We start from the raw sequence: 27,242 nt of genomic DNA on the forward strand, positions 1-27,242 counted from the left end.
AAAAATCGTTACAATAGTTTTTATGATTTCCCATTATATTCTATTTGCTTTTTATAGGTCCCGGGCTATTATAGTATTATAATCAAACAAGATTTTTTTATTCAACGTAATAATTACGACTAAAGCAGTACTAAAAAAACATTTGGAAGAAACAAATAAAGGTTTCCAATTATCTTTCATAGTCTCGGCCCCTTAAATTACGCACGTCATTCATCATCACTTTTTGTACGCCATTTTAAGCTTAAAATCTAGTTGTTATTGTACGTCTTTTAATACAGGAGTTGGTTGTTCATTTAGTAGCCAGCCTATTCATCAATTTGTGGATTTTCTTTTTCTTCCGTTTCGGACCTGCATCGGCTAATCCATGGCATAAAACTCCATAGGCTAGCTCCAGCTAACAGAGTCAAGCCTAGGGCGTGAAACAGAGGATTGTAGTCATTAACAGCCTCAAACCAGTAATTACAAAGAGGCGGTCCAATTAACTGCAGCAATCCATTAATAAAAAGGCTGATACCATAGGATGATGTCAAACGTTCCGTACCAAGCATATCTGCCATTATCACGGCAGTAATTCCGACGTAAATTCCAGAAGCTAGGCCAAATAGCGCGCACCAAAAGCATACCGAGCGGTAAGACCATGCAAAAGGTAAAAGCGCAAGGGAAAATCCTGATATGGTCAAGCCGCCAACAAAGTACCAGGTCTTAGGTATGTACCCCATATCCGAGAGTGCTGATCCCCCAATACGACCTATTAAATCTGTGGCAGAGACTACTGAAAGTAGATATGCAGATAATGATTTGTTAAAGCCCCTGGCTTCTCCAAAACTGGGCAGCAAAATGATAAAATTAGTGTAACTTATTGCATTCGTCGAGTTGGAAATGAGTATGACCAAGTACATCGGGTCTTTTAAAAGGCTCAAATCGAAAAATTTCGTTCGTTGCTGATACTGCGCCTCGTTCTGGGCCTCGACGTTAGATTGATTTCCATGAGGGCCTGTATAGTCGCATGCAGTGCCCGCGGATCCACTACTACCGACTGAGCGCAGAGACAAGTGTGAAGAGAATTCTTTCGGCTGGAATGACAGTGTGCTGCCATGATATGGAGTGCTAACGTATAAAAAACTGCTGGTTGACGGGGAGCGCTTTGATAGTCGTGACTTTGAAAAATTCCGAGCGAATTTGTTTGAGCTAGATCGGCCCTCAGGAACTGCATATAAGGAAGATTGCGAGTTTCAATTGCCCAGGCGTGAATGTTTGGTTTCTTTGGGGTAACCTCAACGGGGTACTAATCTTACGAGATCGGGATTGAAACTCTTCTCCTGGTTTTGAGTAGCTTTGAACGACCGCTGCAGATGCGCTCCGCACGAACTGTAGCTTTTCATCTTCGGGTAGATACAGTGGCGACGGAGGAGAGTTGTACGCTAACAACTGTCTGTCACTTTGCTGGTTTTTAGACGCAGACTGGTCTACATTCTCGAACTTCATCACAATGCCAATATCTTCCTCTTCAGGAATATCTTCCAAAGCCTGGCGTGCACAAGGTACTCGAACCATGTGCTGTTCAACAGGCTCATAGAAAAGAGCAGCTACAAATACGTTCATAGTAATACCCCCCATTATTAGACAAGATCCATGGTATCCATATGTCTCTAGTAGCCATCGGAGAAGGGGAGGAAGAATAATGCTACCCAACGCGCTGCCGGAAATGCATAGGCCGTTAGCCAATCCACGTAACTTCGCAAAGTACGACGTAACAATGTAGACTGTGGGTGGAAAGGAGAGACCAGCTCCGATTCCGACTAAAACACCATAGCTGGAAGAAAATAACACGGATTTTTTTTAAATCATATTATATGTATCATTCTGAATTTACCTGATATACAAGTATTCAATAGATGATGCCCAAAACGAGAGTATCATTCCCAGTGATGCAGATGCCCCTCCAAGAAGAGTTACTGTACGATATGAGTACTTTACAGATAGTATGCTCGAAATTGGGCCTGCAAATTTTAATTTATATTTTCATCTATTTATTTATGCTTATTTAGAAGTGCTGTTGAAACTTACCCAATGAACTATAGAGAAAGTAGCAGAGAGCTGGTATCCATGCAGCCTTTGTGGGCGATGAGTTGAATGCATCGGTGAATTCCGAAAATAATACTCCAAAACTTTTAATAGTGCCAGGGATGAGAATGTTAGTTAAGCACGAACCCAATAGAACAAGCCAACCCCAACCGCCGTCAGGCGGAACAAGGTCATACTCTCTGTCATCCTTTTTGTCGAGTAAGCTCACTGTGTATAGGTTTAACAGAAAGAACAAGTTTAGAATTTAAAAAAAAAACAACATTAGGTACAAAGATTTTAAAGCTTTCACTATACTCCGCTTTCCAGGCTGTTCGCTCTCTCACATCCCACTCTCGGCACCGGATTTCAAACTAAAATTCTCCACAGTGCCCACTAGCTTGCTTACGAATAGACTTAAGCTCTAATTTATAGATCGTTCTCAGTACAAGCGCCTACTAGACGAGGCGCGACCACCCCAACTTCAACCATCAAGGTGTAAGAAAAGTCGCCGTTAAATTATATATAGATACAATTTTTTTTTTGTTTTTTTTCTATATAGCATTTGCTTTTATTTATTAAATCTGCTCTTAGTTTTGAGACTAACAATAAGTTGACGAATCTTAACATTAAAATTTAACTAAGACTGCATTCTGGTTGCGTTGGGGCCCTAAGGTCGATCGCTGGGTGGGTAAGTCATTGCGACGAAGACGTGATTGGTTGCTCAACCTTGTTAGACCTCTCCCCAGGTGGTTAGGGTGCACCGATAGCTTGGAGTAGTACTTTACCTTCTGTTCTGCGATCACTTCTTTGACTGGTAGAATGTTTAAGTTGCGGTGTATGTTTTCGTTGCGAACGTGCTACGGTGCCCCGGTGATTGTTGCTATTGCTGGCGTTCCCCCATAACTGGGAGCCGTACATCCATATAGGTTTTAGTACCGAGTTGTACAGCAGGACTTTATATTCAAGGCTAAGAGGTGACCGAGCGTTGATAAGCCAATGAAGGCTGCTGGCTTTTAGCTTTAGGTGTGTTCTTTTGGCTTCCATGTGCCGGCGCCATGTGAGTCTTCTATCGAGATGTACTCCTAGGTATGTTACTTTGATTCGTTGTGGGAGTAGAGTGTTGTTTAACGTAATCGGCGGGCAGTTTTGACTGTTCAGGGTGAACGTAACGTGCTTGCATTTTAGTTCGTTCACTTTAATTTTTCATTTTTAACATATTTCAACATTGACCATATGAAGAGCTAGCTGCGCAGTTGCTGTGTCATCGGCAAACGTAGATGTTGTTAGTCGTGTGCATGTCGGGATGTCTGCTGTTGTTGTTGGCCCTAGCACGCTACCTTGAGGAACTACAGCTCCAACAGTGTAATTATCAGATATACCAATGTTGCACCTCACAACAAATTTTATGTCGTAAAGGTAAGACTCTAAAATCTTGTGGGTGCTTTAGGGGAGCATTGTCTTGATCTAGTACATTAGACCTTCTAGCCAGACTCTATCAAATGCTTGAGAGACATCTAAAAATATGGCAGTATAGTACTCTCGTTTTTTGAACGCGTTCCGAATTTCTGATGTTATCCGGTTGACCTGCTTATGGTCCATACTTTCCCCGAAACCCAAATTGGTGTGACGGGATTCCTTCCTGGATTATCAGGTATGTGTTTTTCCGAGTCCGTACGACGTGGATTGTCGGTTTCCCCCGGATTTGCTACTATTATTGTAATTGACTTTTCCAACTCACTGGAAAAGGGCCAAGTTTTGCGATGGCATTAAAGAGCTGGGTGAGAGTGCAAACGGCGCAGTATGGGAACTCACAGATCATTTTGGGAGTTATAAGGTCGCAGACTGGAGATTTTTTTCGATTCAGTTGTCTTTTGATGATGTTAACGATTTCGTTTGGGCGAAACTCAATTGGCTCATGTTGCTGGGGCTCATATGATAGAGTCGACAAAGTAAATGCATTAGTGGCAGGATTTGGTTGGAAGACAATTTTAAGGTGGTTGGAAAACGTGCTGGCTCTGTCTGCGCCACTGCGCGCCCAGCCGCCTGTGGAATTTCTAATAGGCGTAACGGTTTCTTTCGATGAGCTCAGAGTTGGATGAGCTCTCCATAGTGAGTGTTTTGTACTATTAGTTGACAATGGCTCTATGTAGCGGCGGTGGACATATGTTTCTTCTTGCTGTAGAGCATGAGCAAGTTGACGTAAGGCATGTTTTAAGCTTTGCTTTGCCATTCTCCTCGCTTTTCGAGGACAAGCTGTCCGATTTGTAGATTTGTTTTTTTTTGATTGCATTGTGTGTTTATAGTTTGAGGTGTTGAAACTCGAGCTGCAGAGACGAGTATAGACTCCAGTGAATTAACAAAACAGTCTACGTTGGCTTCGTCGCTGAGGTGAGGACTTAGCTCAATGTGTGAGCTAATATACTTCCTGTACTTAACCCAATTGGTTTTATGTGAGGTCAGTTTTAATGCTTAATTCCATGTTCCTGGATATCCGGAGAAGAGTAAAAAGGACAGGCGAGTGATCAGATGAAAGATCCGAAAGGCATTCGTCGCTTATCAGATTTTTAGGTATGTTTTTGGTAATCGCAAAGTTGATTAAATCGGGAAGTTTCTTTGGGTCTGCCGGCCGGTATGTTGGTGTGCCAAAAATAACGTAGTCGAGCTTGTTCTTAGCTTTGATAATTGCATTATAGAGCTGCTTTCCTTTTGGAGTCACGAGACGAGATCCACAGGTAGTGTGTTCTAATTTCAAATTTTTCGATTATCGAAACCTTTTAGAAGTTATACGAGGTGTGTTCAAAAGTAGGTGACTTTTCAAATTTCAAATTTTTTTCGATTATCTTCAGTTTTGGGAAAAGAAACACATGGGGAGACCAAATCCGGTGAATATGGTGGCTGAGGCATTATTGTGGTGTTGTTTTTGGCAAAAAATCCAAATCCTTTGATCCATATTTTTCGATAGCAAAATCGCCGAGCTCGCAAATAACTTGTAACTTTACGCCTCACAACCAAACAAAGAGGATGTTCCATTGAAACTTGGTACAGATGTTAGGAAGTGTGTACCAATATAACAAAACAAAAAAATCGATAATCAAAAATTTGAATTAAATTTGAAGGTCACCTTAACTCATCTTCAGCTTGGATTGTAGTCTCCTGCTGCTATGAAGTGGTCTCCAAGTGAGTTGAAAAACTGCATAAACTCATCTTCAGCTATGGTGAAGCGTGGAGAGCAGTATACGGCTAGAGTTTATTGCTTGCTAGTATTTAGGTGTATATTTATGGAAGTGGCCTGTAGGTACTTTTTAGCAAATTTCGTATAATGGTGCTTAATACGGCTTCTGATTAAAATTCCAGTCCCGTGTGCTTTACCATCTGGATGATTTGTTCCATAGAATGAATATCCTCGTAGTTGGAAATTGTATCTGTTTGTAAGATGTGTTTCTGAAAGCAGCATTACGTCGATTTGATTGTCTAGAAGGAATTGCGCTAACTCGAGTTTATGCTGCGAAACGCCGTTAGCGTTCCACGTAGATATTCGTAGGGAAGTCATTATTTGGATTGTTGTGAAACCAGCATTAGAATCAATAGATTTTGGTTTCGCATCAGATATTGCAAAGTTGTACGCATAACCGACATAAACTCCGTAAGGCTTTTTTGTAGACTGCATATCATAGCTTCAAAGTTACTTTTTGGCTGCTCCGGCGGTTAAAGCTGCTGACCCGTGTTCGGTTTTTGGTATGCTGATTGCGGCAATGAGTTTTTTGAGGCTGGGGTAGCCAGTCCTGATTTTAAAGCACTTGCGTATGTAACATTTTTGGCTTGTATTAGTGTAAAAGCCCTTATGTATAGTATACAAAATTTTTATGTACACTTTTGGCAGCGGTGGCTACTCGGCCACCGCTGAACAATATATGTAGGCAGTCTAGAAATTTACTTCGAAACTATAAGACGTTGTTTTTGATTTAACACAAACTAACTCCCAACGAAACTAAACCTTTGATATCAAGCCCTTATAACAACTGGAACTAACTATGGACTAACTGGAATCTCCCTTAAACCGCATCCGCAGGACTCGATACTATAACAAAGATGCCAAGTTTTGTTTTGAAATTATATAAAATATACAGCCGTGACAAACGCAAAATGGGAAGCAAGCATAAAAAATTTAAAGAAAATAAAACAAGAAGAATATATGTGCAGTTTTTTTGCCAAAAAAAAAGACAAAACGAATTTTAAAACAAAAAATAAATTATTAAAAAAAAAAAAGAAACGAGTACCCAGGGAAATAGTTCTACAATCCCATCGCAAGTTTTGTAAGAACGTCAGTTACAAGATTTATGGCAAATATTGTAAGCTGGTTTCATGTCGGAGTAACTCTAAACGGTAAATAGAAGATATATGTGAAAAATAAAATTATTAAGAAAATGGGTATCCATTGAAATAGTTATACAATCCCATCGTGTTTTTGTAAGAACATCAGTTACAAAATTTATGGCAAATGTGGTAAGCTGGTTTCATGCCGGAAAAACGCTAAACATTAAAAAAAAAGAAATATCTTATGAAATAAAGCAATTTTGTGTCCAATAAAGACGAAACAATCCTTGCGATCCCATGTCGCGTTTTGTAAAGGGTGTTCAGCTTCAAGGAAATTCAAGATATAAAGAAAGTAATATAGCAACACTACTTAAATACATATTAAATTTATCAAAAAAAAAATGAGAAAGAGAAATACTATTTTTTATATTCTCGCAGGTAAATTGCTACAAGAGTACAACACCTGAGAGACACTACACCACAGACGCGTCAATACATTAACTACTTAAGTATCTTACAAATAATAGTCTAAGTACATACACATATGTACACTAAACACAAAGAGCAGAATTTTTTTTCATAAGTAATAATAAACTAATTTGATGCCGAATATTTCAAAAGTTAAAAGCCTACTGCCAACTAACAGAATTACTACTATAGGCGGTAGCAAGAGACAGAACCGTAACGAACCAATACCCCAGGAAAGCTCTCTATCCCTAAGACCGATTATTACACCCTCACCCGTGACCATGCACAATAGTACAATTCTTCGCCTTCCCACCTCAACACGGCGATGGTCAACCCTGTCGAATTATTTAATTCAATGAGGATCCCAGACGTAATTCGCTTTTGCCTCCATACTCAGGGGACCCATTTACACTTAACGAATTTATCAACAACGTAGAGGAAATAATTCTGATCATCAGGGGAACGGATCAGACTCCGTACGATCAGAAGTTGCTTTGGGCTATTAGGCAGAAAACAGAAGGGAAGCTTTTGACATGGCAGTAAAAGAGAGGAGTTTATACTATGCGAAAAATGCAACAAATTGGTTGCAAAAGGACAGTCGGGTAGGCAGAGCGATCGCTTCTGGTCAAACCAATACCAATACCGAAATAGGGACAATAACCTGCACCAGAACAGGCACTATAATCGTTACAATCGAAATAACGAGACTACTTATAACCCGTCGAATTACGATAGTAATTACCGTAATCAAAGATTTCCGGCTATCATGGCAAGCGATGACACACCTAGTACATCGAATACCGCAACTAAAATAAGCCCGAATAATAACAGATTCCAGACTAACGGACAAAGAATGTTTAATATAAAAACAAAGACAGACGAAACTGAGGCGACATAACATTGACGAAAAAGGAAATGTTTCAGTCAAAAGCCTCAAAGCATAAACAGGCTTCTTGGACAAATTTTCGATTGAACGCCCAACTACCATTTATAGAGCTCTCATTTTAAGACAAACATAATTTAAATTCCTGGTAGATACGGGTGCAGAGGGCTCCGTTATAAACCCTAAATACATAACAGATAAAGAAAATATTAACGATCAAAGAAAATTCCCTTTTTCTACTATTTAACCTTAACCAATTCTTTGACGGACTAATTGGCATGAAAATACGTACTGAACTCCCGGCAATAAATGATATTTCCCAGCTAACCTTCACGACAGCTACGGTGGAAATGCTCTTGCGTATTAGACCAAATCGTTCCTCTGAGATAATGGAAATCGAAGAGGAGTTCGAAAGAATTAATAAAAATTCCAAACAGATCACTTAAACGATGAAGAAACAAGCTCACTACTCGCTTTTCCCAATACAAAGTACTAAAAAGACAAAAAAATCACACTATTATCTACAAAAAAACGAAAGTTACACAAAGCTAAAATAAAACTCAGGATTAAAAAGAACCCAAATCCTATTGATCTTACAGATTCGCGTTTATCAAGACCTAAAGGTCCAAAGTAGAAATGTTATTACCGAAAAAGTTAAAAAGACGTGGACTTATCAATGGACTAGGTAAAGTTGTAAAAATAGTGACGGAAATTTAGACGACGCGGACGGGCGCATAATTGATAACAACTTAAAGACAATTACAGAAAATAAAAAAAACTAACTGAAAGCGCAAACAAACAGGAGATAATTAACAACGACATTAAAGCAAGATTTGACAATATTACGGATCATATTAATAAAGAACAACAAACAATGCACCATTTTTTGAACAATTATAAAAATACTATTTCCAAAACTGTTAACTATGAACACCATATCCTACACACAATACAATATATATCCCGAATTAATATGAATATAGACATATATATAGTTACACAGTCCAACTACTTAAGTAATATAGAAGAAAGCCTGTTGTTGGCCAAACTAAATATTGTACCAAATTTCATTGTATCAAAAGAAGAATTAACTGTAATCAGACAAGAGTTAGATGACCCCCCATTCCGTAACATGTCCGATGAACACATCCTCAAGATGTTAGAACTAGATAGTTTTATGAACGGAATTAAAATTAATTTTAGAATTAAGATACCCACATTTAAACAAAATATTTACCAATTTACACATATTATTCCGCTACCTATAAATGGTTCCAAATTTGTAATCTTACCTAACTATATGGCATACTATTATGCGAAAGACATATATTATTTTATGAACAAATGTAATATGGTTTATAAATATTATATTTGCGAAAACTCTATATCAACCAAGAATAATGTTCAAACTGATTGCCTCGATAATATATTCACGTTGAATACTGCAAATTGTAAAGTCAAAGATGTGGGAATCCAAGAAGTAATTACAGTCATCCTAATTTTAAACACAATTAACTCTACCATTGAATCCAATTGTACGACTAATTAATTATTAATTATTACACTTTGAGGAGATAATAGAAGCACAATTCCGATTATCCAAAACATTAACTTAATCGATCACATAGAAGATATTAATTTACATAATCTAAATTTACGATCCATAAATGCTTTCTATTCAATTATATATTGGAAAAAGTTTTCGACCACTAATTTCGGAGCTTTATATCTATTATTAATAGTTGGAGTCTTGGCATCATTCGTATGACCAACACAAAAAAGAAGATTATAGTCGCTACCATATCAGAACCAAGTTTCGTGACGTCCACACTTTCGTTTTGGCCGTCACTTCAATCCCGACCAATTACCGAGTTACCGACCAGTCGATAGGCAACTTACCCCCAGCCAAACCTCCCAGAGCTACCCTAGAAAGAGTACGCTGACTGGGCAACCACTTGGACCCACACATTTGGATGCAAGTATGTTGCAATCCGAAACATTGTTTAGACACGGCAACGACCCACTCGAGTCGTTATCCCGCTAACATTTTGATGACATCACAGCAGAATGCCCCGACCCCTTGCCACAGGAAATATAACACAAGCGAAAACTTCGAACGGATTGCTGCATAAACATTTCTTTATTTTATCTTGTATTAGTGTATAAGCCTAGTATAGTATATAAGATTTTTATGTACACTTTTGGCAGCGGCGGCTACTCGGCCACCTTTTTTTGGCGATCCATACCAGTCAGCACAGCCGGCTTAATATTTTTTTTATTTTTGTTCTTTTTCGGGCAGCGCACCGGCAGAAGTATTAATGTTTGCGGCGCTAGCTGATGACGTCGTTAAACGCGCTGTCGTTACAGTTGCGGTTGTTGTTGTTGTTACGGTTGACGTTGTCAATGAAATCGCGGCGGTAGTTACTGCGCTCTTTGGCTGCAGAGACATCGATGGTAGCGAGAGGGACCAAGAACGCGCTCTCTCGCTCTATACGTTTAAGAATTCGGTCAAGTTTGGGGTAACTGACCGTGTTTGGGAAGAGGTGGCATTACTTTCGGTTGCTTCGAAAGAGAAGTAAGCGTTGTAGTCTACCTACCAACAACCAAAAACACCAACTAACAACTGATTATCAGAAAAAAGCAAACAAGTGCGTAAAACAAAATAGAAAAAAAAAAACAAAAACAACTAACTCAAAATCCAAGTGCCGGGCGCCAGCTCGAAAAAAACTACAACAATGGTCAAATCACCGGACATAAGAAGTGGTATATCAATGTACAACAAAAACCCAGGCGAACCAAAATTGATTAACATCAACGGACCAGAAAACAAATCCCTCGAAAATCCTAACACTTTACATGCGACGGTGAGGTCCAGTCTTGCAAAAACACTCGTGCCGGATACATTTTGATAAAAACTAAAAATACCTTACAAGCAAACAAATTACTTAATTTAAACAAATTTGCAAGCATTGAAGTAACCGTCTCTGAGCACAAAACCATAAATTTCTCTAAAGGAGTAATATATTGCAACCTACTTCGCAACATAAGCGAAGCAGAAAGCTTAGACGAACAAAAAGTCACCGAAGTACGAAAAATATTTAAAAACGATCAATCCACCACTGAAACTGGTCTAATCATTATTACATTTGCTTCACTTACCCTCCCAAAATACCTTAACATTGGATACAAAAAAATACGCGTACACCCATATATCTCGATGCCATTACATCATGCCATGCCGCAATTGTCCAACATTCAAAAAACAACAAGAACTAACAAATATTAAAATTACAGAAAAGGGCGATCACAAAACAGCACTTACAATATACCACACTCTCCATAACCATCCACTTCCAATATGCTTAGCCTAAATTGTATCAAAAAAGTAAAGTAAAACAACAACATCAACACTCAGCAATCATAATAAAAACGCGCAAGATACCCGCCAAAGCAAACCACCTACATCTTACGACGAAATCTTAACCAACACCCACACAAGACCTACACTAACTCGATCTACGACCCAACAGACACATTCATAATGGATTTCGACACTCCCACTACCTCTAAACATATGACAAGCGTAAAAACACAGGACCATAAACTTCGACTTTTCTCTAACGACAAAAACAAATCACTAACTACAAACCTAAAACCCAAGAAAGCTAATCAAGCAAAAATAAAAAGCCAGTAGACAACAAATAGGCACAAAATCATTTACCTCCTCCGCAACAACCAATCAACCTTTAAATGGCCATGAAAATTGTACAATGGAATATGAACGAATACCTTAACAACTACTGCGAACTCCAATTAATCATAAAAACACCTACTTCTTTTAATAGCATTACAAGAAACTCAAATAAAATACCTCAATAATTTATTAATTATTCCCTAATACAAAAAAAAACACCTCATCGTCACACGGAGGTGTAGCCATCCTGGCTTAAAAAACTCTGCAAACCAAAGAAATAACCCTAAACGATGGATTTGACACCGTATTCTTAGAAGTAACCTCGAAAATCAAAGTCAGACTTATTTCGGCATACATCGCTCTTAACAACTCGTTCGCAATACAAAACCTTCAGGATGTATTAGACAACTCTCCCACACCCACAACTGTCACTGGACTTCAATGGCTGGCACAAAAACTGGGGCTCAAAGCAAAACAATCCTAGAGGGAAAATACTAGAGAAATACATAACACAATCTAACTACATTCTTCTAAACGATATGTCTCCAACACATTTGAGCACACAAAACTTACTAACAAATGTCGATCTGACTCTCGGCAGCCCACTCCTTAAAATTGACAGTACCTGGCGCACAGAAAATAACTATTTTGGAAGCGGTCACTTCTCCATCATAATTAACCTCTACACATCAAATACTGCTAACCTACAATCAACCACACGCAAACCCACTTTCATTATGGATAAGGCAAACTGGCATAAATTTGCCAAGCTAACAGAAAACTTCTATGCGCAACGACCACCAAGCACAAACATAAACAAAGAAGCTGCAACAATACAAAAAATTATCCTTTCAAGCGCTCACAAGGCAACACCACAAACACACCCAAAGGGTAAGCCTCATAATGTATCATGGTGGAACAACAATCTCAAAAAACTACGTGACGATAAAATGAAAAAATGGAACGAGCTTAAAAGAAACATATCTACAAAAACCATTCTACAGTACAAAAGGGGCAAATGCCCTATTTAAACTAACACTCAAAAAACTAAAAAAGCAAGCATTAACAAATTCTCATGCGGCATTAACCTTCAAAAACACATACACTCTATATTCAACCCATCTACAAAACAAAACATTAATAACAAATTTGAAATTGCTCAGCTCTTCTGCCAAAATTTCTCAAAAACCTCCTCCGACAGAAATTTTTTCAAGCACCTTTATTAATCACAAACAAACGTCACTCAGCAATACTATTCATCTCTCACATATTCCTAGCAAAAGAGCAACCGAAATAGAAAAACCTATAACTGCTATAGAATATTCAGCAGCATTAACCACATTAAAAGAAAACACATTAGAACTTGACAGAACGCAATGATAAAAAACCTTGATAAAACAACAAAAAACAGAATTATTAACCTCCAAAACGCCATACTAAACAACTACATTCCACAAATATACAAAAATAGCCTAATAATACCGATCCTAAAACCAAACACAGACAAAACCTTGCTTAACTCATACCGTCCGATCTCACTAAACTCATACCTAGCAAAACTACTTGACAAAATAGCAAAATGGCTGTGGTGGTTTGTAATAAACGACAAACTAATCCATAGCAGTCAAAATGGCTTCAGAAAGGGGAAATCGGCTATAGACAGTCTACTACACATAGACCACCTTTTAGCACGAGCACTCTCAAGAAGAAACCACGCGTCTATCATATCCCTAGACTTCGTAAAAGCCTTCGTTAGAATTGGCATCCACTCTATACTTGACCTGGAAAACTGTCCAAAAAATTATTAACTGCGTACGAAACTATACGACAAATAGAAAACTGCTAGTGCGCATCGACTCTGACATCTCGTCCTTTCAACCAATGCAAAACGGCATTCCTCAAGGCTCCCCACTCTCCGTAGCCCTTTTTGTGATTGCATATAACTCACTAACAGAAAAGCTAACACTTCACCCGAACATCAGCCAAAGCGCATACGCAGATGACTTCAACATCATCCAAAAACTAAAAAACAAAAAAAAAACCTAAATCCAATTATATCCACTATTACAGACTGGGCAGAATACTCCGGAACCATGTTATCTACCACAAAATGCAAAGACCTCCATGTTTGCAGAAAACATAACACCATACATAGCACATAGCACCATAACAACAGGAAACCCGCAAATGCAAGAAGTAACATCATTAAAAATCCTTGGTGATGGAAAACTAACACGGAACTACTAAACAACAACTTAAAACAGTATATTAACGTAATAAAATGTCTCTCATGCGCAAAGTTTAACTGCAACACATCTACACTCCTAAACGTAACAAAAGCAAAGATCTTCTCAAAAGCAGACTACGGTCTTCCAATCTACGGCTACTGCCCGCGCACAATACTGCGCAAAGTAAAGTCATCAATCAACACAGCCATTAGAACTGCCCTCGGAGCCTTCAGAACCACCCGAACAAATAACATACTTTACGAAGCAAATGCAGACGCCTTAGAAGACAGACGAGAGTGCCTTACGTCAAAAATCATTATGCCCCTAGTTAACGCCAAAGCCCCACCAATAATTAAAATTTTAAAAGCATATCGCCCGCCAACACGTCCACAATACAAATCAACAACAGATCGTATTATAGAATACTCACAAGTCCACCAACTACCATTTAAACAATTAAAACCACCTACACAAAACACACCACCCTGGAACACAAGCCCTCTAAAAATAGACACATCGCTAAATAAATTCGACAAAAAAAGTAACCCTCCTGAAATTTTGAGATTATAATTTACAGAAATTAAGACAAAAGACGAACACAAATACACATACATTTACACCGACGGATCTCAAGCAAACCGCATCACTAGCCTGGTAATCACAAGCGGAACTGAATGCATCAAACTTAATGCCCTGCCACACCACTCTTCAGTGTTCTCCGCAGAGCTACTTGCAATATTAGAGGCCCTGCAAATACATAAAACTAAAAGAGGCAAATTTTGCATATGCTCAGACTCACTCTCTGCCATCGACGCAATAAAAAACACTAACAAACGCGAACACTATCTCAAAGGCCCGTAATCTTCTATAAAAATACATTAATTAATTTAAATTAATTTGGATCTCTGGTCACGTAGGAATACCTGGAAACGAACTTGCAGACGCCATATCGAAGAACAACCACTTAGAACCATAGAAAACTTAAACACACAGGACATATTAAAATATATTTAAAATACATATGTCTCGAAAATACAATTAAACATATCCAAAACATCATGCTGGTACCAAGCAATTAATCATCCCAACTCAACTGCCACCAAATTACCAAAAACATTCACTCATCGTTCACACGTAGAGACCAGATAATAATAACAAGACACAGGCTTGGATACACAAAAATTACACATACATATAGTGTGTATGACCCAACTGAAACCAGGACCTGTCCGTTCTGCAATGATACCAACGATGCCTTATCAATTAATTATTTACTGACTACTTGCAAGTCACTAAACTACCAAAGATTACTAATATTTAAAAACACCAATCCACTAAAATCCATCTCAAACCCCACACTACCAAACATATTAAAAATAATACTATTTATTAAAAATACAAACTTATACCACCTCATTTAAGATAATTCTAATTTAGCCAAAATGTATATATAAAATAGTACTTATGTAATTATTATAAAAAAAACGAGCGGAAGGCCCCGTTGCCATTGCTCAACATCGCCGCTGCCTATTAATTTTAAATTATTTGGTAGCTCTTCATAAATACAGAAAAAATAGTGCTAAATAAAAAATAGTAATAGATACGAAACTGGAATCGATACAGTCTGCACATAATTAATTCGTACACCCATGAGTTGCAAGTTTATTGCCTAATATCTCGATAAATACGTAACGGAAATTAAAATGTAATATCTCAAATGAAAATGTGTATCATTTCGAGAATATATTTTAAACATAAAATTACCAAGTTTTAACTTAAATACTAGATAATTTCCTTAATAACACAAAAAAGTCATTTTTTTACGCACAAAAATTATTCGTACACTTTATAAAATGTTGAAAAAAAATAACAATTTCAAAGATTTAAAGATTTTAATCTTTAGTGGGTCCATCGTTGGCCTTAATGGAAGCTTGTAAACGTCGACACATGCTTTTTATAAAGTTGCTCGTCTCGTCAGCATCAATTGAATCCCATTCAGGTATTAATGCGGTTTTTAAGGATTCCTTCGAGGATATGTTGTCCTTTTCTGGATGATATCCCATAAATGTTCAATGGGATTGAAATCTGGTGATTGTAGAGTCGGATTTTGCTCCTTGCAGTGATATAAAAGCCACTATTGCACTAAATACGACAAATATATCGGGTCGTTATCTTATTGAAATACGAAAGACGCTGGATTCTGTCCAAGTCCAAAAAGTCTTGCGGTATTTTCGCTAGTTGGCGCTGAAAGCGCGTATTTCTTGTTTTATTCGTCGCATCAGGTCATACTATACCTTTTTGGAAAGCTCATTTTACGCGCTAACACGTGTTTGATTGATTGTCTTTTCTTCTAAGTCGTTCGTGAGTTATAGCGTGGCAATCATGGACCACAATAAAGACAAAATACGGCATATTTTACAGTACTACTACGATAAAGGCAAAAGTGCATCTCAAGCTGCCAATAAAATTTGTGTTTATGGACCAGATACAGTTTCCATTTCCTCCGCACAACGATGGTATCAACGTTTTCGTTCTGGTGTAGAGGTCGTCGAAGATTCGCCACGTTCTGGAACGCCTGACGTCGAAAATTGCGATAATATCGCTGAATTGATCGAAAGAAACCTGCATAGTAGCAGCCGTAGCATCGGTCAAGAGCTGGGCATGAGTCATCAAACCGTTATAAACCATTTGAAGAAGCTTGGAGTCACTAAGAAGCTCGATGTATGGGTTCCACACGAATTGACGCAAAAAACATCTTTGACCGTAGCGACGCAACAAAAACGACCAGAAGCTCCGGGAGCTCGGATGGGAGGTTCTTTTGCATCCACCGTATAGTCCGGATCTCGCTCCAAGTGATTACCACCTGTTTCTGTCCATTCTGGCCACAAGAGAGTCCTGTGAAAATTGGCTTTACGAGTTCTTTGCCGATAGAAAATCGATCTTCTATGAGAGGGGCATTATGAAGTTGGCATCTCGTTGGGCACGCATCATCGAACAAAACGGCTCATATTTGACTTGAATCGCATTATTGTAACCAATTTTATGAACAATTGAAAAATCAATAAAAAAAATACCGCAAGACTTTTTTGACAACCTAATATAACGTTTTCCCTAAATAATTCTGACTTGTTTACATGCACTTTGCGATCTCCAAGCGCATTTTTTTTGTAATGGGAAATCAATGGGTTTATACAGACAACTCTACCATGTAGACCAGCATTGTGCAGGGTGTTCCGGACGGTTTGGGAACAACATTTTTTTCTGAAGGCTTCTCTAGGGTTTTAAGAATTGTTGTGGATGTTATTCTGGCATTTTGCAATGCCGTACTTACAACTTTATGATCCTCTCGTAGTGTCAGCATGTGGTTCAAATTCTGGCAAAATCTGGCAAATTCTGCAGTGTTTACGTATTTTTTTATCAAACTTTGCATTGTGGAAGGTGACTTGACAATATTTCTATTAATTTCGGGTTAATTCCGGTTCGCTAAATATATTTTTATTATAGTTTTGACCCCGACCCATTTCGTCCAATTACAGCAAAAAAAGCAGCGAAACTAACTAAACAACTTTGAGAATAGTACACTGAAGTTTGCTCCGAAGTACAGTTCAAAAAAGAATCGTGGATTACCGTTGGATTCAGAAATAGAAGTCAAGAATGAGAAGTGTACAAATAATTTTTGTGCGTAAAAATTTTTTTGCGTTATTAAGGAAATTATCTACTATTTAAGTTAAAACTTGTTAATTTTATGTTTAAAATATATTCTCGAAATGTGTATCTTTCATTTAAGATATTACATTTTAATTTCCGTTACGTATTTCTCGAGATATTAAGGAATAAACTTCCAACTCATAGGTGTACGAATAAATTATGTGCCGACTGTATATACTTCGGAATGGCATAACAATTTATAAATCTTCTCTACCGGGTCCTCAAAACGCATCTTTGGCTTAAGCCAGTCTTTTTATCATACGGTCTGCTTCCTTATAGACTTTTCTTTCATTAGTGAATCAGTGCCTATAAGGTAGGTATAGTTTTCTTCGGGATGATATCTCGTCTATTAGTGGCAGGATTCGAAGATATTTCTGAATGATATCGTTCGAATAATGTCCACGTTACTCCTACTCACAGCTGAGAGCCATATGTTCATATAGGATTTCAAAGCCTGAAAAAGACATAACTAATCCACTATCTTACAGACCAATAAGTTTGCTCCATGTCTCTCAAAATTTTCCGAGAAATGCCTTCTGTCTCGCTTATTACCTTACATTGGAGCCCAAACCTATATCCCGGCATATTTAATGCACAATCGAGCAAATTAACCGGATAACAGCTGATAAACGAACCGCCTTCGAAAATAGAGAATATTCCTCGACGTCTCCGAAGCGGTCGACAGCGTCTAGCTTGATGATCTAATGCATATATAACCTGGGTCATTTATTCAAATTAATATTTTTATTGTTATGGAATGCAAAAAAAATGGGAAGACTACATTTTAGAACCTGAAGTTCATCAAGGTAGTGCTATCGGTACTCTCTATGTACTCTAAACAGCTGACATCCCTTCAAACGAGTGACCACGTTTGCTGACGAAACCGCCATCATTAGCCGCTCGAAATGCCCGACTAGGGGATCACTTAGTGTGGTTAAAGGCCTATGAGTGGTTTTCTGACAACCGTGTTAGAATTAACGAACAAAAGTTCAAACACATAATTTTCACTGTAAACAAACAACAATGCCCTCTGATAATCTTGAACAGAATGTTTGCAAATAACTAATTTAGGTGTCCACCTGGATGGGCATTCAAATTGGGGCAGGCATTTTGAATGAAAAGAAAAAACGATGTATAAAACAGTAACGGGTGCCTTAAAGTCGCGGCACTCGACTATAAGATACTGTTTTACACAATTTTAAAATATTCTTTTTGTTGGTGACGCCACTGCCCATGTGAGGCCTTATTACCTTCATTTCTTACTTAATAGCAATATTTTTCCGATTTAAAAAATTTGGGTTAATCGATAGATATTGACAAAACAAATAGTAGGTTGTCAAAAAAGTCTTGCGGTATTTTCGCTAGTTGGCGCTGAAAGCGCGTAGTTCTTGTTTTATTCGTCGCATCAGGTCATACTATACCTTTTTGGAAACCTCATTTCACGCGCTAACACGTTTGATTGATTGTCTTTTCTTCTAAGTCGTTTGTGAGTTATATCGTCGCAATGATGGAGCAAAATAAAGAGAAAATACGGCATATTTTACAGTAATACTACGATAAAGGCAAAAATGCATCTCAAGACGCGAATAAAATTTGTGTTTATGGACCCGACACAGTTTCCATTTCCTCCGCACAACGATGGTATCAACGTTTTAGTTCTGGTGTAGAGGTGGTTGAAGATGCGCCACGCTCCGAAAGGCTTGACGTCGAAAATTGCGATAAAATCGCTGAATTGGTCGAAAGAAACCGGCATAGTAGCAGCCGTAGCATCGGTCAAGAGCTGGGCATGAGTCATCAAACCGTTATAAACCATTTGAAGAAGCTTGAAGTCACTAAGAAGCTCGATGGATGGGTGCCACACGAATTGACGCAAAAAAACATCTTTGACCGTATCGACGCATGTGAATCGCTTCTAAATCGCAACAAAATCGACCCGTTTTTGAAGAGTATGGTGACTGGCGATGAAAAGTGGGTCACTTACGATTACGTAAGGCGCAAACGGTCGTGATCGAAAAGCGGTGAAGCGGCCCAGACGGTGGCCAAGCCTGGATTGACGGCCAGGAAGGTTCTTCTGCTGTGTGTTTGGTGGGATTGGCAGGGAATAATCCACTATGAGCTGCTCCCCTATGGCCAAACTCTCTATTCGAACCTGTACTGCTAACAACTGGACCGCTTGAAGACAGCACTCATGCAGAAGAGACCCATCTTTGATCAACAGAGGCCGAATTGTTTTCCACCAGGACAATGGCAGGACACACACATCTTTAGTGACGCGCCAGAAGCTCCGGGAGCTCGGATGGGAGGTTCTTTTGCATCCACCGTATAGTCCGGATCTCGCACCAAGTGATTACCACCTGTTTCTGTCCATTCTGGCCACAAGAGAGTCCTGTGAAAATTGGCTCTCCGAGTTTTTTGCCGATATTATTCATATTTGAATAAAAATACCGCAACTTTTTTGACAACCTAAGATTACACAAAGTTAAACGAAGAAATACATTTTAATATTATGGACGCTACAATTTTGCGCGGATTGTGGGCGTTGCCGTGAAAAAATATTACGCATTACGCATCATTAGAAACTGCATGCTTAATTCCAAATTACCGATATATCAGTGTTCCTAAAGGCTACCGCTTTCTGCTGTTGGAGGGCGTAAGAGTAGACGTGGCCACATTATGGTACCACCCTGAGATGAGCTAGCATCTATCTAATTATCTCGCTTAGTTTTTGAGTTAACATATGATTTTGAGATTGTGGGCGTTGTTACGCCCCATATTTTTATATCTGAAATCTATTAATCATATGAACTTAAATCAAAAAACAGAATTTAAATATCTTGCTTTGTTCTTGAGATTTTAACTTTGGCCAGAAAAAGTGGTAAAATTTTCCATAGTGCGATGGAGTGGCGACCCGCAGTTTAATTTTGAATTGCATTTTTAGATCCTAAACAGAGCTGAAGCTGCGCTAAAGGGCCACTAATAAATAAATAAAAATTTAATAACTTAACATTTGTAATAATCTATATATCCATTTTTAATTTTTTTTTTTTTAAGTTATTTTTAACCATTTTACTTGCTTTTGAAATTTAAAAAATAAAAAGGACGAATATTTCACCGTAATCCACTATACAGGGTGACAATAAATAACCCGGACAAACTTTGAAGCAATCTATTATAAATGTTATGATGCCGCCCTTAAATAAATGCATTTATCGATAACTAGTACTTTTCTGAAACAAATATATATACATTTTTGTGATTCCCACCAATTTGACATTTGTTTCGGGATATTTAACAATCGTTGTGCAATTTTAAAACTTTTTCAACAAGGAAATCAATCAATGCGACATTGTTCGTTTGCTTGGCATACTAAAACAAACAGTCTCTGACGGTATCCGGCGATTTAATGAGCTTGGCCATGAAGGTGACCGTCCCGGACGAGGCAGACTATGCACCGCTAACACTTCCAGAATTTGCAGGATCGTGAAAAAGCGGATGACTCGGAAATGCAGAGTCTCGGTCAGAAAAATAGCCCGTGAAATCTGAGTGAATCGAGAAAGTGTTCAGTTGATTGCAAAAAATGAACTTAATCTCAAGCCCTACAAGCTCCAAAAAGTGCATCTTCTTACGGATGACAATAAGCGCGTGAGACTCCAAATATCAGCTAAAGCGTCGGGCCGCAGGTCAAAAATGGGAGCGTATTCTCTTCACGGACGAGAAGATATTCACCATCCAACAGGCGCACAATCACCAAAATGACAGAAGCTGGTCGGCTGCAGCTCCAGGTACCTCTGCAATAATCGAGCGCCGTCAATGTGAGCAGTCTTTAATGGTTTGGGGAGGAATATGCGCCACTGGCAAAACACCCCTTCTTTTCATCGATCAAGGGGTCAAAATCAATAAGGAAGTGTAGCACCTTGACATTTTGGAAACTGTTGTGCTTCCTTGGGCCCAGCAGCACTTCGGTGATACGGAGTGGATGTTTCAACAAGATTCAGTGCCAGCCCATAGAGCCAAATTGACTCAGGACTGGTGCAAAGCCAATTTTCCGGACTTTATCACATCCAGTGAATGGCCACCTTACTTGCCAGATCTTAATCCGATGGACTACAGTGTGTTGTAATGGTGCTAAACGCCACATAAGCTTGGAGGCGCTGAAGCAATCATTGCTCCGAGAATGAGATCGATTATCGGAAGAAGACCTGCTCTGCATCGCAGCCCAATGAAGCCACTTCGAAACCGGCTGAGTATATATTAACACAATACCTATTTAATAGTTGTGTATTTGCATTTTATCTCAAATACAGTTCCTTAAAAAGTTATAATCAAAAATGTGTGTCCGGGTTATTTATTGTCACCCTGTAAATAAAATATTGATTCGGTTCTAGTTAATTTGTTCACTGACCTGTTTTATTTCTTGTTTCATTTGTAGATCCATTTAATTTAAGTTCTTTGTTATTTACTTTCTTAGCATTTTCTGAACTTAAAATTTTTTCTTTATGCATCGTCTGTAAAATAGAAAATATACCGTAAGTATGTTTTTGATAATCCGTGTTATTTTTTGTGCGTTTATTGATGTGGGTTTAGTTAGTTTTTTTAGTTTTTAATTCAATTACGTTATAAAAATATTATTTGTTATTTTTTTAAATATTATACAAAGGATATATTTATTGACTTTTGGCTGTTCGATTCAAATATGCATGCCAAATATAATAGTCAGTTTCAAAGCCGTTTAACATCAATTTATGTATTAGCTCATAACTAAATTACCGAAGTAAAAGAAGACTAGGTCCAGTAACGCCCATAGTTAACATAGAAAGTTTCTGCAAACACCCAAATTTAAAAAGCCTTTCTGGCTCAGTACCGGTAGCTATTGCGGAAACTGCTAGCGCTGGTGGTGACTGGAAGCAGGGGAGTCATGTTTCCCTGTACAAAGTGCTGAGACTAGTGTGGCTGCTGAGGCCGTCAGTCAAACAAAATATATGATAGGTACTTGTAGATTTTGTAAAAAACTTTTGGTGGAATATTAAAACAATAATATGTTGATTGATTTGCTCCGGAAGCAGCATCGTATGATGTTTTGAATTTTATAACGGAAAAAAGAAAAAACCATAAGATATACGTTCCGGTTTAACCAATTTTAAAATATTAATTTTGCTAGTAGAAATTGGCTACATTTGTAATAACTGTCCATGTAAGGCCTTATAAACTAAACTTCTTAATAAATCGAGATAATGTTGCGATTTGGAATATCTTTGGTTAATAAATAGATATAAACCAAAAATGTTATACAAGGTCAAACGAAGATCAAAAAATTTTAAAGTTATGGAAGCCACAGTTTTCAGCGGATTGTCGGCGTTAGAGACGCGTCGTCAGATGATGAAAAAATAATACCCATCATTAGAAACTAGTTATTGACATAGTGTTCTTAAGGTACCACCTTGAGATGGCATCTCAATACTATACATGCCTAATGCTAACTCTTTAGATCCTGGGCTCTCAACGATTTTAGTTTTCCGTGTTTCGCACCATAAAAAACTACATGCTTAAACTCAACTTTCTATCACTTATAGTTACCGAGATATCAGCCTTTCTACAAAAGGCGAAAGCGTTCTTTCGAGCTTGGTGGGTGTAAGAGTGGGCGTGGCCGCCTTACCACCTTAAGATGCGCTGACATCACAATATTATACATGCTAACTTTGTAGCTATACTACTCATAGTTTCTAAGATTTCAGCGACTATAATTTTTCGTCATTTGTGGACGTGGCCGGATGAAAGAACCACTTCGAGCTACGGTAGAATCTCAAGAATGTGTATGCTTGATCCTAAGTTTCTAGCTCTTAGAGTTACCGAGATTTTTGCGTTTTTGGTTCTCCGTGTTTTGTAGGCGTGTCTAGATGGGAAGGGCATTGAGGGCACCATTAAAACTACATGCTTAATCTTGAACAATAAACGATTTCATATTTTTAAATATTTATTATCAAAACTCTTGCTCTGTGAAAATTGTTTTCAGCGATAGGGCTCATTTTTGGCTGAGCGGATGCGTTAATAAGCAAAACTGTGGCCTCTGGAGTGATGAACAGTCAAATGCCATATAGGAATAATGCAATTTATCGCCCTTTATTACTTTTATGGGGCTATGTAGTCTTTAGTCTATGTAGACAAGCCGAACACGATTTAAGCTTTTCTGAACTGCTCGAATCGTGACGAAAAATTGGGCCTTCCGAATGGACCACTTGAAACGGAGCCGCAGACAACATTTACATGAAGTTATTTTTAAAACGTTAATGGCAAAGGCCATATTACGCATATTTATAGATTCCAATAAAAATTCTATGATTTAATTTTGAGTGTTTTATTCGATTTAAAAAAAAATACGCCTAAAAATTACCATATAGTTAACGAGATATCATCCTTTCTACCTTAAGATGCGCTGGCATCTCAAGATTATACATGCTTTATCCAAACTTTCTAGCTTTAATAGTTCCCGGGATTTCAGCTATTTTAGTTTTCGTGATTTGGGGGCGTTAGAATGGGCGTGGCAGGATGTTCCACGTAGGGACCTCAACAATTTGCTTCCTTAATCTTAACTTTATATCTTTTATATGTATTGAGATCTCAGCGTTCATACGGACAGACGGACATGTTATCGTCTCGGCTATTGATCTTGATCAAAAATATATATATATTTACTTTCTCTGAAACGCTTCCTTCTACCTGTTACATACTATTTAATATACCTGACTATATGACTGACTTAGATAAGATCCATATACGATAACTTAAATTTCATTTATTGACCTATTATTATTATTGAAAAATATGAACTCTAGACTCAATAGTCGAGTCTATTTAATCATGATGGCAAGAACGATAATGTTTTAGGAACGATATTAAGGAACCAGATATAAAAATGCATGCTCAGAAGATATTTTTTCATCATTTACAGTGGAAAGCATGTTTTTGTTTCGCTAGCCACGACTAAGCGGTCTGCCGGTTCGCAAATCTTTAATCTTCATGTTTGTTTGCCCTAATTTTCTGGACGATTTGATTTTCTGAATAACGTTGATGGGTAGGCAGGATGGCAGAAATATAAAGGGAAAAGGTGAATGCTTTGTCAAAAAGCATGTTTACTAACTGATGGTGACGACACTGTCCACCTACGTTTCTTCTTAAATAGCGATATAATATTCCTAAATGAAAAATCTTTGGTAAATCGATATTGACAAAAAATTGACAGATTGACAGAAGGCATTATTTTCTAGCTCTTATAGTTCCCGAGATTTTAGCGTTTTTGGTATTCGTGGTTTGTGGCCGTGGCTAGATGCGGAAAAAAACCGAGATATCAGCTTTTCTACAAAGAGCGAAAACCGTCTTTCGAGCTTGGTGGGCGTCAGAGTGGGTGTGGCCCAAAATTATACATACTTACTTAATTCCAACTTACTAGCTCTAATAGTTCCTAAGATTTCAGAGGTTTTAGTTTTCCGTGATTTTTGGGCGCTGCTTAGGGAATCAGGAACTTCATCTGAGCTTTGTGTCTCCTATAGTTTGTACCGACAAACGGAAATGGCTCGATCGACTTTGCTATTGATCCTGATTAAGAGTATATATACTTTATAGGGTCGGAAAGGCTTCGTTCTACCTATCACATACTCTTTAACGAATCTAATATACCCATTTTCTCTACGAGTAACTATAAAAGTAACACACCGTATATATGAATTAAAAAAAATCAGAACATTTCCTTATAATCACATCGTTGACCTGGTGGAACGGAAAACGATCGCGCATGCCAAGACTAACGGCACTTTGAAGAATTTTTTCAGGATCTCCGAGTACAGTCTTGCATCCATGACTCCATCCGAAAACACGAGGTTACCATCCCCAGAGGCTGTCAATAAGGCATAAACATGACATGGCCCCCGCCAGGCTGGCGGGTATTGTCCTAATATGGTGATTTCACCAGCCTAATCACAAGACATCATTTTAATAGAGAATTTTTGAAAACTTTTGGACCAGGCTATTCGTAAGAGGAAGATTTCCACTAAAATCGAGCTGAAACAATTGCTATTGGAAGAATGAAAAAATCCCTATTTAAACCACCAGAAATATGGCTTCTTCAATGAAAACTTATCTGTCTGGAAAAATGAAAAAATCCCTATTTAAACCACCAGAAATATGGCTACTTCAATGAAAACTCATCTGTCGACTCCCAGAAGCATAAAAAAGGACTCATGAAGTATAAAATCTTCTATGTTACCCTAAACTTACTGCACACAATAAACTGCGGCATAAAATATACTTAAAATTATGTTTTTGTTTTGTAACTTTTTTGCTTTTATGTTTAAGAAGTTGATTTTTAAGTATTAAATATCAATAACTTAAATATTGAGTTTTAATTTTCCAAGTTTAGCCGCAATAAAGATTTAAATTTTCACTCTTCGGATGTACGAAATAAGCTGCGAGCAACTGTATGTATTTTATCTAGTAGTCATTACCGTAACGCCCATCATATCAAACTGACCTTGTTTAGCTAAGACTATTCCCTGACACGTTAATAGACAAAGTATTTTGTTTATCTGTAGTTGTTATTTTTCATATTAAACACAATATTTCCATCGCTAACATAAAAGACGCTGTTTATATTCTGATATTTATATTCCTTTTAAATAGAACCGTTGACCTGTTTAATCACTTTTTAAATTTTAGTTGCTCATTTCATATTTTGACATGACAGTTGAAGTGTATTTATTTAAACCCGATCCTACCGGTTAGTAGTATTCGGGATGAAAAATATTGATCTATGTACACGTTCTTACACTAATAGTCTTAAATTTTGATTTCCAAATTATATACAAAACGAAAACTCGAAAAAACAAAGAATGTCTGTTGTATTCACCAAGACCTTAACGATCCCGTTGGTGGGTCATAAGGATGCAAAATAGTAATGCGTCAAAAAGGAAACGAAACGCATAAAATATCGTCTGGAGTTAGTGTTGAATGTGGAACGCTGAAATATGGAATTTTTAAAAAATCAAATCGATATATTTTTGCAAATTGTATTAATACTAATAAATATATTTTAAATATCGATATGTTTTGATATTTTCTAAAAATAAATTTGTCTTTATTGGATTTTTTTATATGCACAGCACAGAGCAGCACTTACAAGTTTACTTACACTTTTCAATATATATGTATATATATATATAAAGATTAAAATTTAAATTAACCTTTTTGAAATCTGTCATGGACAGATTTGTGATTAGGGCACTAATAAACGTAATGAGTATTTATATATGTAGGTGTGATCTAAAATGTTTATGAACGGGTATGCAATTTTGGCCCATATTTGTGTATGTGAATACTTGATCGACATTGTAAGTTGACCGTCAGAACACAGTGAGTTAGTACAAACTTAACTTATGTTTGAGGTTAGGTAAACTGAATTTGTTTTATATTAAAACCAGCTGTGTGCCGGAGTGTACAGCTATGGCATCGGGCAGAATTCATTATCCATTCTATGTGTGGCAGCTACTACTTAACAGCGAGCTACTAAACAGCGTGGTACTAAACTTTCGATAAAGTACTTGAAAATTATCGGTATACAAATTTTAAATATCAATATACACACAAAAGTCCGATCCTCAATTCCCTGGAGTTTTTTCTTTTATTGGACTTTATCGGATTCGCAAAGTTTTATGATTTGATGTGCATATTTTGAAAGAAATCATATTCGCTTGATGTAATTAAGTCACAAATCTTGCGGCTTCTAAGAATGCATTGACAAATAAGGAGATCCACATTTTGAAATATTTTAAGGAGGTTGCAGCAGGAAACATTAAACTTCAATTACACCTTGAATGTAAAAATCAGCTTATTTCAT

General features: G+C 37.6%; 1 protein-coding gene across 1 annotated transcript; it reads right to left on the bottom strand.

Moving 5' to 3' along the window:
- Positions 1-76: 76 nt before the first annotated feature.
- LOC108105566 (monocarboxylate transporter 13) lies at positions 77-26,294 on the bottom strand. The gene is given in 6 exon segments (XM_017212211.2): positions 77-1,232; positions 1,234-1,813; positions 1,874-2,000; positions 2,068-2,292; positions 21,762-21,864; positions 26,176-26,294. Coding segments are annotated over 5 exon segments (1,959 nt in total). The 5' UTR covers positions 21,862-21,864; positions 26,176-26,294; the 3' UTR covers positions 77-305.
- Between the last annotated feature and the right edge of the window lie 948 nt (positions 26,295-27,242).

The sequence above is a fragment of the Drosophila eugracilis genome, unplaced genomic scaffold (genome assembly GCF_018153835.1).
Source record: "Drosophila eugracilis isolate 14026-0451.02 unplaced genomic scaffold, ASM1815383v1 contig_599, whole genome shotgun sequence".
In the NCBI taxonomy this organism is placed as follows: Eukaryota; Metazoa; Arthropoda; class Insecta; order Diptera; family Drosophilidae; genus Drosophila; species Drosophila eugracilis.